General features: G+C 39.5%; 3 protein-coding genes across 4 annotated transcripts; 2 read left to right on the top strand and 1 right to left on the bottom strand.

The window, feature by feature from the left end:
• The first annotated feature begins 1,915 nt into the window (after positions 1-1,915).
• Positions 1,916-5,155, top strand: gstt1a (glutathione S-transferase theta 1a). The gene is made up of 5 exons (XM_071403546.1): positions 1,916-2,223; positions 2,759-2,846; positions 3,045-3,201; positions 3,881-4,057; positions 4,244-5,155. Exons 1-5 carry the CDS (start codon positions 2,112-2,114, stop codon positions 4,442-4,444), a joined length of 735 nt encoding a protein of 244 aa, XP_071259647.1. The 5' UTR covers positions 1,916-2,111; the 3' UTR covers positions 4,445-5,155.
• Positions 5,156-6,281: 1,126 nt separating this feature from the next.
• On the bottom strand, positions 6,282-7,247 carry LOC139575349 (taste receptor type 2 member 40-like). The gene has a single exon (XM_071400270.1). It carries the CDS (start codon positions 7,245-7,247, stop codon positions 6,282-6,284), a length of 966 nt encoding a protein of 321 aa, XP_071256371.1.
• On the top strand, positions 6,542-14,152 carry LOC139576932 (P2X purinoceptor 4-like). 2 transcript variants are annotated; one of them, XM_071403544.1, is made up of 14 exons: positions 6,542-6,658; positions 6,764-8,915; positions 9,340-9,487; positions 9,635-9,706; positions 9,830-9,902; positions 10,235-10,331; positions 10,879-10,959; positions 11,184-11,325; positions 11,594-11,730; positions 11,924-12,014; positions 12,155-12,220; positions 12,314-12,418; positions 12,562-12,669; positions 12,856-14,152. In XM_071403544.1, exons 2-14 carry the CDS (start codon positions 8,683-8,685, stop codon positions 13,333-13,335), a joined length of 1,833 nt encoding a protein of 610 aa, XP_071259645.1. In that variant the 5' UTR covers positions 6,542-6,658; positions 6,764-8,682; the 3' UTR covers positions 13,336-14,152. The 2 variants fall into 2 exon arrangements, with proteins under 2 accessions (XP_071259645.1, XP_071259646.1); XM_071403545.1 differs by lacking the exon at positions 10,879-10,959.
• Positions 14,153-14,677: the final 525 nt, after the last annotated feature.

Below are 14,677 nucleotides of genomic sequence, written 5' to 3'. Positions count from 1 at the left end.
TAGTGGAGCGGGTCGAGAGCTTCAAGTTCCTCTGTTTCCACATCACTAAGGGATTAACATGGTTCACACACACCAACACAGTCGGCAAGAAGGCACGACAATGCCTCGTCGCTCTCAGGAAGCTGAAAAGACTTGGCATGGGCCTGCAAGGCGCTACAGAGGGTAGTGCTTACGGCCCAGTACATCACTGGGGCCTAGCTCCCTGACATCCAGGACCTCTACACCAAGAGGTGTTAGAGGAAGGCCGTAAAAATTGTCAAAGACTCCAACCACTCAAGTCATAGACTGTTCCCTCTGGTACCGCATGGCAAGCAGTAGCGACGCAAGTCTGGAACCTATAGGACTCTGAACAGCTTCTACCCCCAAGCTATAAGACTGCTTAATAATTAGTTAAATAGTTAACCAAATAGCTAACCTGACTATCTGCATTGACCCCCTTTTGCACTAACTCTTTTGACTCAGCACATGCGCTGCTGCTACTGCTTAACATCTATCCTGTTGCCTAGTCACTTTATCCCTACCTATATGTACATATCTACCTCAATTACCTTGTACCGCTGCACATCGACTCGGGACTGGTACCCTGTGTATATAGTGGAGTTATCGTTACCCATTTTGTAGTTATTCCTCGTGTTATTATAAAAAAAAAGTAAAAAAAAGCATATGACAAATAAAATGTGATTTTAATTGATTTGACAAAACTGTGCATGTAGAGTGGAAGTGACAAAAACATCTGAAACTTGAGCAATAGGGCTATGTCAGGTGTTCTGAGACACTGCTGAACAAAAATGACAATATTCACATGCCGTCATCAGGGACACGCATGTACTCTCCAAGGCTGTTAAGCCCATTTATTCATTTGCTAAATGTTACAGGAGTCTACTGCATTCCAAGTGGAGGTGAAAGAGTTTAAATGGACTGCCACTTAATAACCAAAACCATTGCTAGACTAGGCCCTTGTCTCTGGGGGCTGAGAGCAGAGGCGTCATGCCCATAGCGGTTTTGGTTAAGATTTGTCCTGTTTCAAATAATAATAATTTTACATAATTTTTTGTTGTTGTTGTTTCTCTGTAATACCACTAGCCATCTAGGAATTTTATGAAGTAGGCTTTAGCTAGCCCAGATAGGTTCCCAATCTCCCAACCTCATAACTAACTACCAAGAAGCCATTTCAGCCTATACAGTTAGAGTAGTTAGCTTGTCTAACTATCTTAGCTGGCATACCTGCTGGCAAGGTTGGTAGACTTGAGAAAAGCATGCAATAACTAAATGTACTGAATAAGACTCACATTCCTTTCAATCTTTTACCCAGATTTTAGCATTGATGCAGAAAAGCATATTTAGTGTCTTTAAAAAATACAGACAGCTCAAGAGGTATGCTTAGCTATGCAGAAAAATATACATATAAATATATATATTTTTTTTTACATAGAATTAAGCATAACAATTATGGCTCTAGATTGTAGGAAAAAGCTGTTTCGGATTTTTTTTTAATGCAAAAGGACATCCACATGTAATTTGTGACCCCTCAAATTTTTGGGGTGTGTGATGTCCCTGGGTGATAGAGTCTCTGGACTTAATGTCTTCCTCCCAAATTTGTCTTAAAGGCCCATTATCTTAGTAAACAAAATACTTGACCTACTTATAACATGATCAATACTGTGGTGAAATTGATAACGCTAGTTATCAACTGCACTACTGGTTCAGCTGTACCACTGGTCATCAACTTTGGTAAAAAAAAATATTTGTAAATTGCACCTAGTGAATGCCCAAAAATTTGTTCATGAAATGATCCAGACTCGCAAACAATAACTGTCTGAGACATTGCTCATTATATTACATTATAATAAAACAGTCTATATGCAAATAATAACTGAACCATAGCATGGTCCATTGCACAGAGTCGCCTTATGGCTCAGTTATTTTGTCTGGATAAACATTTACAAAATGTTGCCAACGCCTGACCCCGACAACCAGAAGCAGACACTACATTGAACTGTCGGAACCCTTTATAATCATTTGACTATATGGGAGGGGCTCCATACCAACATAAAGGATAGCGGGTGCTGGGAAGAGATTCGGCACATAACATCCCTTCTACATCTGTGAAAATGCCGTTGGAATTGTATCTTGATCTGCACTCTCAGCCATGTCGCTCTGTGTTCATTTTTGCAAAGAAAACAAACATTCCGTTTGATTTCAAGTTTGTCGATCTGGCTACAGGTAGGCTACTGCGAGATATTTGGAATGTGATTTATAACGTTTTGAATGTATAGGATTTATGTTGACGACTTCTACACAACAGAGTTTTGGTGTGTATAAAATATGTTCAAATATAGTGAAATTCTATTCGAGGTAAATCAAAAAATGGATTATTTTGAAGCAAGCACCCAACCATTTTAGTAAATATGGGCCTACTGCAAATACAGTTAGGAAGTAGCCTAGCCTATTATGACAATGAAAGTTAGATTTTATATGTATATATGTAGGCCATAAACTTCTAGGTGAAAACAACCAATTGCAAACTTTGAACTTGTTACATAATGACCTTGTTTGTTTATTCAGAAGGTAATATCTAACTGGACCCAATAACTAGATAGAAGTCATGAAACATGAAAGACATACTGTATATGGAAACGTTTTTTCACCATAGATAATCATCATGCTATATGTGTAAATTCATTATAACAACAAAATAACTATATTTTCTTAAAAGTAATATTGGATAAATCAGTGTCACAATTGTTTTGCTCCTCAGGCCAGCAGTATGGGGAAGACTTTGGTAAGATCAGTGTGGTGAGAAAGGTTCCGGTCATGAGAGATGGAGACTTCATTCTCACAGAGAGGTAAAGTAGCCTACAGTAATCTACACAGAGAGACTTCCCACTGGGCACACACTGGTTGAATCAACATTTCAATGAAATTACTTTGAACCAACGTGGAATAGACGTTGAATTGACATCTGCCTAGTCGGTTACATGTCGACTCTACTTAGGTTTCTAGGGAGTTCCTTAAATTAATTGTATATCTCTCCTTATTTTTAGTGTTGCCATCCTGAAGTACCTGGCTGAAAAATTTGGCACCTCAGATTCAGACCACTGGTACCCAGCAGACCTGCAAAAGCGAGCCCGGGTCAACGAGTACCTGTCCTGGCAACACGCAGCCATGAGAGCCCATGGCTCAAAGGTGTTCTGGTTCAGGGTAAGATATAAACATCCAATATGTCCTGTAAGTGGAACTGCACTTAGAAAAAAAGGTGCTACCTAGAACCTAAAAGGGTTCTTAGGCTGTCCCCATAGGAGGACCCTTTGAAGACCCATTTTTGGTTCCAGGTAGAACCTTTTTGGTTTCAGGTTTGGTTCCATTCCACAGAGGGTTCTACCTAGAACCAAAAAGGGTTCTCCTATGAGGACAGCCCAAGAACCCTTTTGGAAGCTTTTTTTCTAAGTGTGGCCCTTGGCTGGTTATTGAACCATTTGTACACAAATAATTTCTTACGTAATAACTATAAATAAATAAAGGAAATCATTAGCGTCGAACATTTAAGTCTATGGCATTGGTGAATAGACATTTTATCACTGGATTATTTATTAAATGTAGACTCAGCGACATGACTCAGGTGCATAAAGTTAACAGCATAGTGGGTCAATTTCTGGAATAACTAAGAGCATTGAAGCGCGAGGCTCAACTTCTTTGTTGTTTTGGTACCCTGACTACCACACTGTGAACAGTGTTGCAACTTGCTAATTTCAATATCTCCGGTGCTGCTTGTGGCAAGTTCATTTTGCTCAGTCTACCTTTAAATCATATTGAATAAGTATGGGTATAGACACGTAAATGTAATGTAAATGAAATGTAAAAAATATTTACATATTTTTAGGCAATAGTTCCCATCATAACTGGTTCAGACGTCCCTAAGGAGAAAATGGACTCCGCTATGGAGGACCTGACACTGTCTCTGAAGGTGTTTGAGGAGAAGTTCCTGGACGACAGACCCTTCATCATTGGGGAAAAGATCTCACTAGCAGACCTGGTGGCAATAGTAGAGATCATGCAGGTAACATTAAATTTGTAAAAATGTGAAAGGGTAGGGAAGAGTGAGTTGTGCATGATTTTGAAGCTATTGTGTGAGGGATTCTCTCACTAACTGTTGTAAATGTCCCTCCCGATGTCTTTGGTTGCAGATTTGCGCTGTACTTTCCCTGAAATGATATGGGTTTTCCTGTGTGTGCATGTTTTTCAGCCGGTTGGCACTGGTCTGGATTTGTTTGAGAACAGGCCCATTCTCGGTGCCTGGAGAGACAGGGTAAAAATGGAGCTTGGCGAGGCTCTCTTTGACGAAGCTCACAAGACCATCATGGATGTGGCCAGCCTGCCTCAAACCTTTGAGAACAATGGAATGCTGGAATTTCTCAAGCCAAAGATACAGAAGATGTTCAACTAACTCATGATGAGAACATTTTGACCACCAAGTATTGTGTGACAATGCTTTTAATTTTTGTCTTAATATTTTTTATTAGCAACCTGAACTCAAGTTTAGACGTAACATAGTAAACGCACATCCGATACTCCAATTAGTATGATATGTTATATTTCGTATTTTATGTATTAATTTGTGGAACTCCATCAACCATTTTGTGTGATATGTTACAAATTACAATTCGCATGATATGTTACGGATTGCAATTCATACAATATGTTACAAATTTGCAAATCGTATGATATGTTACGAATTCCAATTTGTTGCGGCTAACGTTAGCTAGGTGGCTAACGTTAACTAGGCTAGGGGTTAAGGTAAGGGTTAAGGGAAGGGTTAGCTAACATGCTAAGTAGTTGCAAAGTAGCTAAAAAGTAGTAAGTTGTTGCAAAGTTGCTAATTATCTAAAATGCTAAAGTTGTCCGTGATGAGATTCAGAACACACAACCTTTGGGTTGCTAGACGTTCCCGTTATACGCCCATCCAGCCACTCTGACTAACCACCCTACTTTTTGCCTTAAGTAACCATCTGTCTTATGTTACCATACCAAATATAACATATCATACTAATTTGAGAGTCCCGGATTTACATTTACTATGTTATGTCTAGTCTATGAGACCAAGCTGTTATTAGAATAAACCCTTAATTTCTTGATAATAAATCAAATAAAATCTAAATGTGTCTTTTTCCAATTTTTTCAAATGATTTTTAATTCTTTAAAACAATTAAACAATAGAATGTAAAGTACTATTTGGTGAGAGATGCAAAGGTTCTGCAGTCCAAAACCTGAAAGAAAATTGTTTAAACTCTTCCCATTTTTCTAAAAAGGTTTAGTTCTAAAAATAAAACGCCCAATTAACAATAGAATGTAAAGTACTATTTGATGAGATATGCAAAAGTCCAAAACCTGAAAGAACATTCTTCAAACTCTTCACATTTCATTTACAGTGCCTAGTGAAAGTCTACACATTCCTTGCACAGTTTTCACCTTTTGCTGCCTTAATAAAATTATGTAAATCTAAAAAAGGAAATAATTGGATTTTAGTGGATTTTTCCCCTGCTTATCTACCCAACCTGCTTCACATTAACAAAGTGACATTTATAGAAAATGTTCTTAGTTAATAAAAAATATTAAAGAAAGATGTCTTGCATAAGATTGCACATGTCTTCACACTCCAGAGTTAATACTTGGTGGAAGCGCCTTTGGCAGAAATTACAGCTGTGAATAATTTTGAATAAGATTCTACCAAATCTGCACAACTGCACAACTCTATCCATTGTTTTTGTTAAAATTGCTCCAGCTCAGTAAATTTGGTTGGGAATCATTGATGGACAGCCATAATCAAACCTTGCCTCTGATTTTCAAACAGATTCAAGTCAGGACTGCTACTGGTCAACTCAGGAACACTCAGCACAATGCTGGTGTGTCTTTGGCATTAACATTTGTATAATTGTCCCTCTGAAAAATTTAACTGACATTGAAATAGTGTAGACTTTCACTAGGCACTGTACATAAAGCCACACTCCTTAATTTGTGCAAATCATCATTACAAAAATACATAACAAATATAAAAAGACAAATAAAGCCAATACATGCACCGCTACTTAAAAGTAAAATACTATGAAACCCAGTACACCTAAGCATAAAAAGCCAACAACAGCAGTAGCAAAAAGGGATTTTACAATAAAATAATTAGCACTTGCTTGTAATATCTGTCAATGACAAACATTAAGTATATTGTGACATAATACACTGTCCTGAAGAACTGAAAAGGAGACAATGTATTAAAACTCAAAAGCATATCAAGCTGCCCCAGTTTCTCCACTCAGGCTTTTGCTTGATGCATTTGATGCCTTGGTACCACAGAAAAGAGCCCAGAGTTTCTCCCTCAGGTTCTTATTGGAGATAGTCAAGAGAACGCCTGATGCTATGCAATAGAAGGAGTAACCCAGCAGGAGTGAGTTAATGCTAATGTCAGAGCCATATAGTTTAGAGAGATAGAACAAGGAGATGGTGGTCAGAGTGGTTATGTAGACGCCCACCAGGGCCACAGTAAGCTTGCACACCAGCAGGTAGGAGTCAGCACTCTGAACATCGGTCTTGTTCTTTCTCATCCCCAGTGTGTGTTTGCAGAGATGGACCACCAGTCTGATGGAGGAGGGAACCATCACCATCACAGGTAACGGAGCCAGGTAGCAGATGAAGACTAGCACATAAAGGTTCATGTTGATCCAAGTGGGGAATAGAGGTGTCTTAATCACGCAGGTGGTGTTCTTTGTCACAGGTGTTACGTATGACTCGTTACGGTAATTAAGGGAGAAGAAGGGGGAAAACATCACACAGGAGTTCAGGAAGGTCACTGCAAGAGCCACGTTGATGATGGGTGAGATGTTTGTCTTGATCTTAGCGAACAGCTCAGAGGTGAAGTTGACCACCTTCACACAATAGAGGACACTCAGCCAGGCGATGGACCAGAAGCTCAAACAGCTGCTGCTCAGCCACACATACAACATGGCACAGAAGAACATGGGTAGATCATCCCAACACAACACCCCACGCCACATAGTGACTACGATGCCAAAGGTGGAGAGGTGCAGGAAAACATTGCCCAGGGAGATAGTGGAGATGATCAGTCCCACAGTCTGGACACCACCAGCCTTCCACTGCTGGAACATGGTTGTTATCAAGTTGAATGTGTTCCATAGCACTCCAATAACGACCAGGACAGCTATACCATACAGCTGGACTTCATGTTGTCCAAAACCCATAGTTATAACCAGAGGAGAACGATTTGGCAGAATTCCTCTTTGTTATGAAGCTGAGTATTATTCACATACCATTTTATAGAGAAAATGAGTATTCCTATGCAAATCTGTTTCTGTGAGTAATGACTCTCTGAGATAATGTAAATGAGGGACAATGTTGATTGATGGTAGGGCATGGCCATTCCACAGCAGAATTTGAAAACACAAATTAGCCATGAGGAAGACAAGTCACGTTATTCATGACCATTTTGCTTTTATGAAAAGCATGCATGAAGTATACATCGACTAGAATGTAGACTATTACTGGATTTGTAATACTGTAACCAGACACAGATTAAATTGAAGATGGAGGGAAGGAGTAGGGATGCAAGATAGTCAATACTTGTATCATCTCAACCACTCTCATTGTCCCTACTGAGGATAAACATGACATGTTACTAACTGTCTGCCTTGCCACTGTCCATCGTGCCATGGCTTTTGTTTACAGACCAGACACTCATTTACTTACAAGCATCTTCTGGGGCTGGTTTTACATTTTTAAACCATGGAAATGATATGTATTTTATTTTCCTTTGCCTGATGAGGCTGGATGTATTTCCTTATTCAAATCCATTATGTATTTCATTTGTACAAGTTAGCTTATTCAAAATGAAGTTCTGTGCTTTTCATCCTGTTTCAATGTTATGTAATTCACAATGTAAATGGTTTTGAGCCCATAGTCTCTTTTCTCCAGATTTTGGATTTTTCTCAGGCATAATTGCACAAGCAATTTTAATGTCACACAATAACAAAAACGAAATATATTTAACTACTGTGAAACTAAAGCTAGTATGTGACACAATTATATAGTCCTCCTTTTCAAGCTCCTGTGGTGGCCAAATACATCCATTTCCGTTCCATACTAATTATTTACTGCTATCTAGAGTTTTAAATGATTTCTTGATTGGGCACCAAATCAGGAAACTTGTTTGGCACAACTTTCCCCCCAAAGAAACTGTCACTCATACTGCATAAAAAAACATCAAGCCTACTGTAGCCTATATCATATCTGGACTAGGATGCAGTGCACATCTTCACAATCAAGTTAAGTGGTCAGGATACAGCCATGCCCAGATACAATGACTTCCTTCATAGGGATATGTGACCCTTTGATTTGCAAATACTGATAGTGACAGAAATCTTCATTTGATCTAATTTATCGGTATACCCCATGGTAGGCCTACTTCATATGTTAGTCTTTAATTCATATGAATGCATTCGTGTAATTTTCATGTAATAAATGATCAAATAATTTCAAAGTAGCAAATAACATAAAACAATAGACAAACGCTACTTTGTTCCAGCTTTGGCTGCACAACAGGGATACATGCATAATGCTATACAACAACGACGACTGGACCAGTCTTGAATTTCACAGACTTAGAATATTGTTTGGTCAATGGAACTGAAACAGCTCCAAGCAGATGTACATGTGATCACTGACCCACACAGGAAGGAGAAGAACCAGTATGAGTCAGAAGAAAGAGATTCACTCTCTCTGACAATTTCCAAAATGCCTTGTAAACGGCTAAATCTATGTGAATATGAAACACATAAACTGGTCCGAATACAAAGTGTAAGGCTGGGATCGCTGAAATGGACATTTAACGGTGTCATACTGATGTTCATCTGGTGAGTATTCTGCAGAATGATTCAGTTTGCGGTAATAACGGTAGTAGACAAGGAACGCCCACGGACCTTGATCAAGAATGTGTGCATGAAAATAAAGTATGAACGTTATTATAGATAACGAATACATTCTGAAATAATGATGTATTACTTTTATCAATTGTATTAACTATTTATTTTAATGTGTTTACCATCCATCTTCTAGCCATACCAATAATATTTCAAAATGAATGTTATTATAGATAGTGAATACATTCTAAAATAATGATGTATTACTTTTATCAATTGTATTTACTATTTTTATTTATTTATTTACCATCCAACTTTTCTAGCCATACCAATAGTATTTCAAATCCATCAGGGACACATACAAGTAATTTACTCCAATTTGCAACATTCTATAATAAAATACTGTTTTACATTGTAGCATTGTAATGTTCTGGAACAAGGAGTACCAAGAACACGACTATGTGGTCAGCTCTGTTACTGCTAAGGTCAAGGGAGTGGCCATGACCAGCTTGCCAGATGTTGGTGATATAGTATGGGATGTTGTAGATTACAGTGGGCCATCACAGGTGTGTGTGTGCGTTCATACGTGTGTGTTTTACAAACATTGTTGTTTTATTGTTGTATATTATACACATATTAGATTTGTATAATACATGCATATATTTGTACATTGGTTCTGACTTTCTATACATTTGTTGGACTTTCTGTTTAAGGGAAAGAATTCATTTTTCGTGGTGACCAATGTCATTGTTACAAAAAATCAAAGGCAAGGAAAATGCCCTGAGGTAGAGTGCCAGTAGGACGTCCCTACCCAATTCCTGTAAATGATAATGTCTGATATCACTTCTATTAACCACACTACTTGATGACTAGAACCAACTCATCTCCCAGGAGTCTGTGTATTACAGGTCCCTCCTTACGGAAAAGTGTGTTGGACAGACAAGGACTGTGTGAAGGGGTTCTGGGATCAGAACAGCCACGGTACAACTACAGCTGTCTACAACTTTTCTCCTGATCATTCTCCTCTGTTTGTGTCATCTCTATCTGGTTAGACCCTGAGTTCTTGCAAGGAGGGGAGGAATTTGTCCCTGATGTGTTGAGGTTTCAGATGGTCTGCTCTGTTCTCTCTGTCTTTACTGTAGGCAGATACATTCTGTATCTGTAAGGTTATGTAAGGGTTACACAGTAGTAGTAAACATGTAGACACATGATAATAGAACAGCTAGGACAATTTTTGTTATTATTTGTCATGTGAACCATATAATAGTTCAAATTGAACTCATTCTAAATTTCACATTTTGCTTTCCTTTCAGGGGTTCAGACAGGTGCATGTGTGAAGTTTGATGTAACACAGAAAACATGTGAGGTGTCTACATGGTGCCCCATAGAGACCAAGAAAACGCCCCCCAAGTAAATAAGCTCACTATGATTTGTATTCTCATTATCAGTATGTGTGCCTGCCTTCCCCCTCTCATCATATTCAGTGTGATTTTACTTGCAGTCTCTGCAGAGGTTAATTACTCAGTAAATCAAGTTATCTTCACTTCTACATAGACCACTGCCTGACAGCTATATTTATACTTTAGTTCCTCTAATGTGGAGGAAGCTCACCACATTACCGCTGCATGAGTGTATAGTCAAATATGATGAGGAACATTGTTTCAAAGTAGTTTCACAACAACTTTGGAATGAAAATGAATGGCTCTATTCAATTGTGGAAGTTCAGCTTTGTAGCGTGATTTAAATTAAAATGCAATGTTCCCGTTTTAGCGGAGACTGCATTCACGGTACACGCTGCATGTCGGCTCAACCTGAAATCACCTTTACATTTCTATCACGGAATCTGTAACGCTTCAGCTTTAAAGACTGAATAGAGCCCTAAACCGTCAGCTGTAAAAACATATTTTTTTCACAACTATGCTTCAATAGTGCAATTGATGACTGCTCTGACATCTAGGCCTGCTCTCTTGGCATCAGCTGAGAACTTCACAGTCCTCATCAAGAACAACATAAGATTCCCAAACTTTAACTTCATTAGGTGAGACTGCCCAATTCAATGTGAATAGATTTTTATTTTTAGCTTGCACACCACAGTTAAGTATATTATATATATTATATTCAGAGTAACCTTCACCACCCCACCTTTACATACTCAAAGGGTCATAATCACAAAAAACAGAATTACATGAATTCATAAACAGATGGAAAACGAGCACCGTCTTTACATTCAGCTGATCTTACTAATGTGTGTTTGTCTCACAGAAGGAACATCCTCCCTGAGATGACGGACAGCTACCTGAAGCACTGCCAATTTAACAGGCGTACCGACCCCTGGTGCCCCATCTTCCGCCTCGGGGACATTGTGCAGGAGGCCAGAGAGAACTTCTCAGAGATGGCAGTTGAGGTGGGCTGCTCTGTTAGAGGAAATTTCTCAAATAACCACAAACTTACTCTATGACTCTCAATTACGTATGTATGTCACTGATGTCTGCATCTATTTTGGCATTGCACATACTGGCAATTCATAAAGTTGAACATATTTGATTACTTAATGAATTACAGAATGAAATCCCCTTAATTACTTCAGATGTGAGAGGGTTTACATGATTGTCAGGTAAGGTTGACGTACAACAAGTTGAGTGGATCATCTCCACCATGCTCTCTCACCAAAGGGTGGCGTCATTGGGATCCAAATTAAGTGGGATTGTAATCTGGACGGGTTCTTGCGGAACTGTCTGCCCAAATACTCCTTCCGCCGGCTGGATGAGAAGGAGAGCAACAGAACTCTGTACCCTGGTCTCAACTTCAGGTAAATGTGACTGGCCTTGTTCTTTAGGCCGAATGTCATAGACCATACATGGCCAGTTGACCCATTTCAAATGAGATTATGGAAAACTGTCAATCTATACTGGAATAGGCATTTGTAATTGTAGATATTGGTGCATCCAGATATTACAGTGTAACATAGTTTTTTACAGTTTTATAACTACATGTGTTGGCAGGTTTGCTAGATATCAGACAGAGAAAGGTGTTGGGGAGAGAACCCTGTTTAAAGCGTTTGGGATCAGGTTTGATGTCATGGTATTCGGAAAGGTTTGTATGACTTATTAAGTCTTATCATTCAAACCTGCAATAATGATGATGGTAATCTTACGAATGAGCATATATTATTCTAATCAGTGCATGAATCAGAATAATACAAATGGTCATTTATCATGTGTGTTCTTTTAAAGGCAGGAAAATTCAGCATAATCCAACTGATCATCTATATTGGATCAACTCTATCCTATTATGCACTGGTGAGCTTTATTCAGATGTTTTTATTCAACTTTTTTTTTTAATTCAACATTTTAACAGGCAAAGAAGCCTACATTGACTGTGACTTTCCCCAGACCACTTTATTCATTGACTGGCTCATTGGGACCAGCTGCTTCTCTAAAGAAGCCAGGCAGAACTACTCAGAGAAAAAGGTTGAATCTGTTCAGGACAGACAACAGGTAGGAGTGGGATGGCATTCCCCACTGGGGATTATACATGCCCTCAAATCCACAGCAACATTTGCATTCCCATTGACTGAATGTTGGATGTAAATATGTGGTGAGACGCTGAACAATGGCACTATTCTTCTTCTGTGTTCCAGTGCATTCTTTGTGTCTCGTTTGTGGACGAGAACCATATAAGAGTGGTGAAAAGATCACATAGGAAAAGTTTACAACAAGTGAAGCCCATGTCCGTTCACCCATTCAAGGTTAGCATAATTGTGTTTTCCCAAATGTAGTGCCATTCTCACCCCCTGATACAGTAGATACTCACTTTTAACCTCACTTTATGTTACCCTTCTCTTGTCTTTTACACAGTTACTGAGTAAGGTAAACTATTGTATATAAGTACATATGACTACTGTAATATGTATGTATTGCACTCTTGTTGTCAGGACGACATAAAGCACATGAGTGCCATGGCTGGTGTATTGCAGAAAGGGCACATCATAGACAAGCTGCCCCAGGCTCTCACTCGGCCCAGCCGTCCAGCCTGGTGTCTGTGTGGCTGCTGCCTCCCCTCCACCCATCCCCAGGAGCAGCTGTGCTGCAGGATGAGCAGAGGTCGCTGCATCACCACCTCCTCCCTGTTTGAACAGCTGGTGCTGAGTCGGCCCTTGTTGGAGGCAGTGTTGCTGTACAGGGAGCCTCTTTGTGAGCTGACCGAGGGGGAGCAGGGGACCAACGCCCTGCGCCACTGCGCCTACAATCAGTATATCACCTGGAGATTTGGGGCCCCACCCAGAGAAAGCCTCCCTGTCATACCCAGTTGTAGTGTGTGGAGAATCAGAGAGGAATACTCCAGCCAAGATGGAGAGTACACTGGCATGAGACCCAGTAGAACTACTTCTCCCCAGTCCAGCCCTAACACATAGATTTAGGGAAGAGGGAGAGTCAGTGTTCTAGAAAGCAGTGTTCTACATAGAAAGCTCCATCAGAGACTGGTCCTCATCATGTAGCAGCTGTATCATGCATTTGTACTGGTGTATTTATCTAATCTTCCATTCTGCATTAAGGTTAACATTTTCAACTTGATCATTATCCTCGCCTATAGATATTGTGTCTATCCATCCCACTGTCTAGAGACCATGAATGATGAAGAGGGCTCCCAAGTGGCGCAGCGGTCTAAGGCGTTGCATCTCAGTGCTAGAGGCGTCACTACAGACTCTGGTTTGAATCCAGGCTGTATCACAATCGACCGTGATTGGGAGTCCCATAGGGTGGTGCACAATTGGCCCAGCGTTGTTCGGGTTTGGCTGGTGAAGGCCGTCATTGTAAATAAGAATTTGTTCTTAACTGACTTGCCTAGTTAAATGTGGTCCCGTGTGGCTCAGTTGGTAGAGCATGGCGCTTGCAACGCCAGGGTTGTGGGTTCATTCCCCACGGGGGGACCAGGATGAATATGTATGAACTTTCCAATTTGTAAGTCGCTCTGGATAAGAGCGTCAGCTAAATGACTTAAATGTAATGTAAAATGTAAAGATACAATTAAAAATATATATTTTTAAATTTTAAAACTAAAAAAGATTGCGGAAGATCCATTATCTTAGATGACAATGAATTGGAGCTAACTGGAGAAGGGAATTGTGTTATCATTTTGTTGACTGTCTGCATACATGTAACCTATTTCAATTCTTTTTTATATTGAACAAATCTTTTTTGCCATGTCCAATAAATGTAATTTTGAAAATATTGTTGACTTGATGATAATGTAATTTCACATCTTCTCCAGTTCTTATGTGCATACAATAGTACATACCGTTTCTATGGATCCATTGTAGTCGATGTACAGTAGTTTTATTATGCCTCTACTCAGATGAGTTAGATTTGCGAAATGAGCTAGGGTCAGTTGCAGTGTAGATTTTAGCATGTAAATCTACGTGGGGCAAAAAAAAAATTAAAGGTGGGATGCATGCCAGCAAAGCCACAAAACAACACAACACTAAACAATACATTAATTGCACTATAACAGTGACAAACGGTTCCCACAAACTGGCCTACATAGAGCTGTCTCAACAGCAGAGTCCCAACAGCAGTCCCAACACCTTACTACTGCTACACCTGGCTATCAGGGGAGCCTTGTCTAGCAGCGAAACAGTTCATTCAGCCTCATTTACTGCCTTTAAAAAAAAACATAGCTGATATGACTGACTTACTTAAACAAATGTGGTTTCTACTGACATTTGAAATGTACAAACTATGGCATAAGGGGATGAC

This window comes from Salvelinus alpinus, chromosome 5 (assembly GCF_045679555.1).
Source record: "Salvelinus alpinus chromosome 5, SLU_Salpinus.1, whole genome shotgun sequence".
Lineage (NCBI taxonomy): Eukaryota > Metazoa > Chordata > Actinopteri > Salmoniformes > Salmonidae > Salvelinus > Salvelinus alpinus.
Note: the sequence above shows the minus strand (reverse complement) of the source record. Positions and strands in the feature narration are given on the sequence as shown.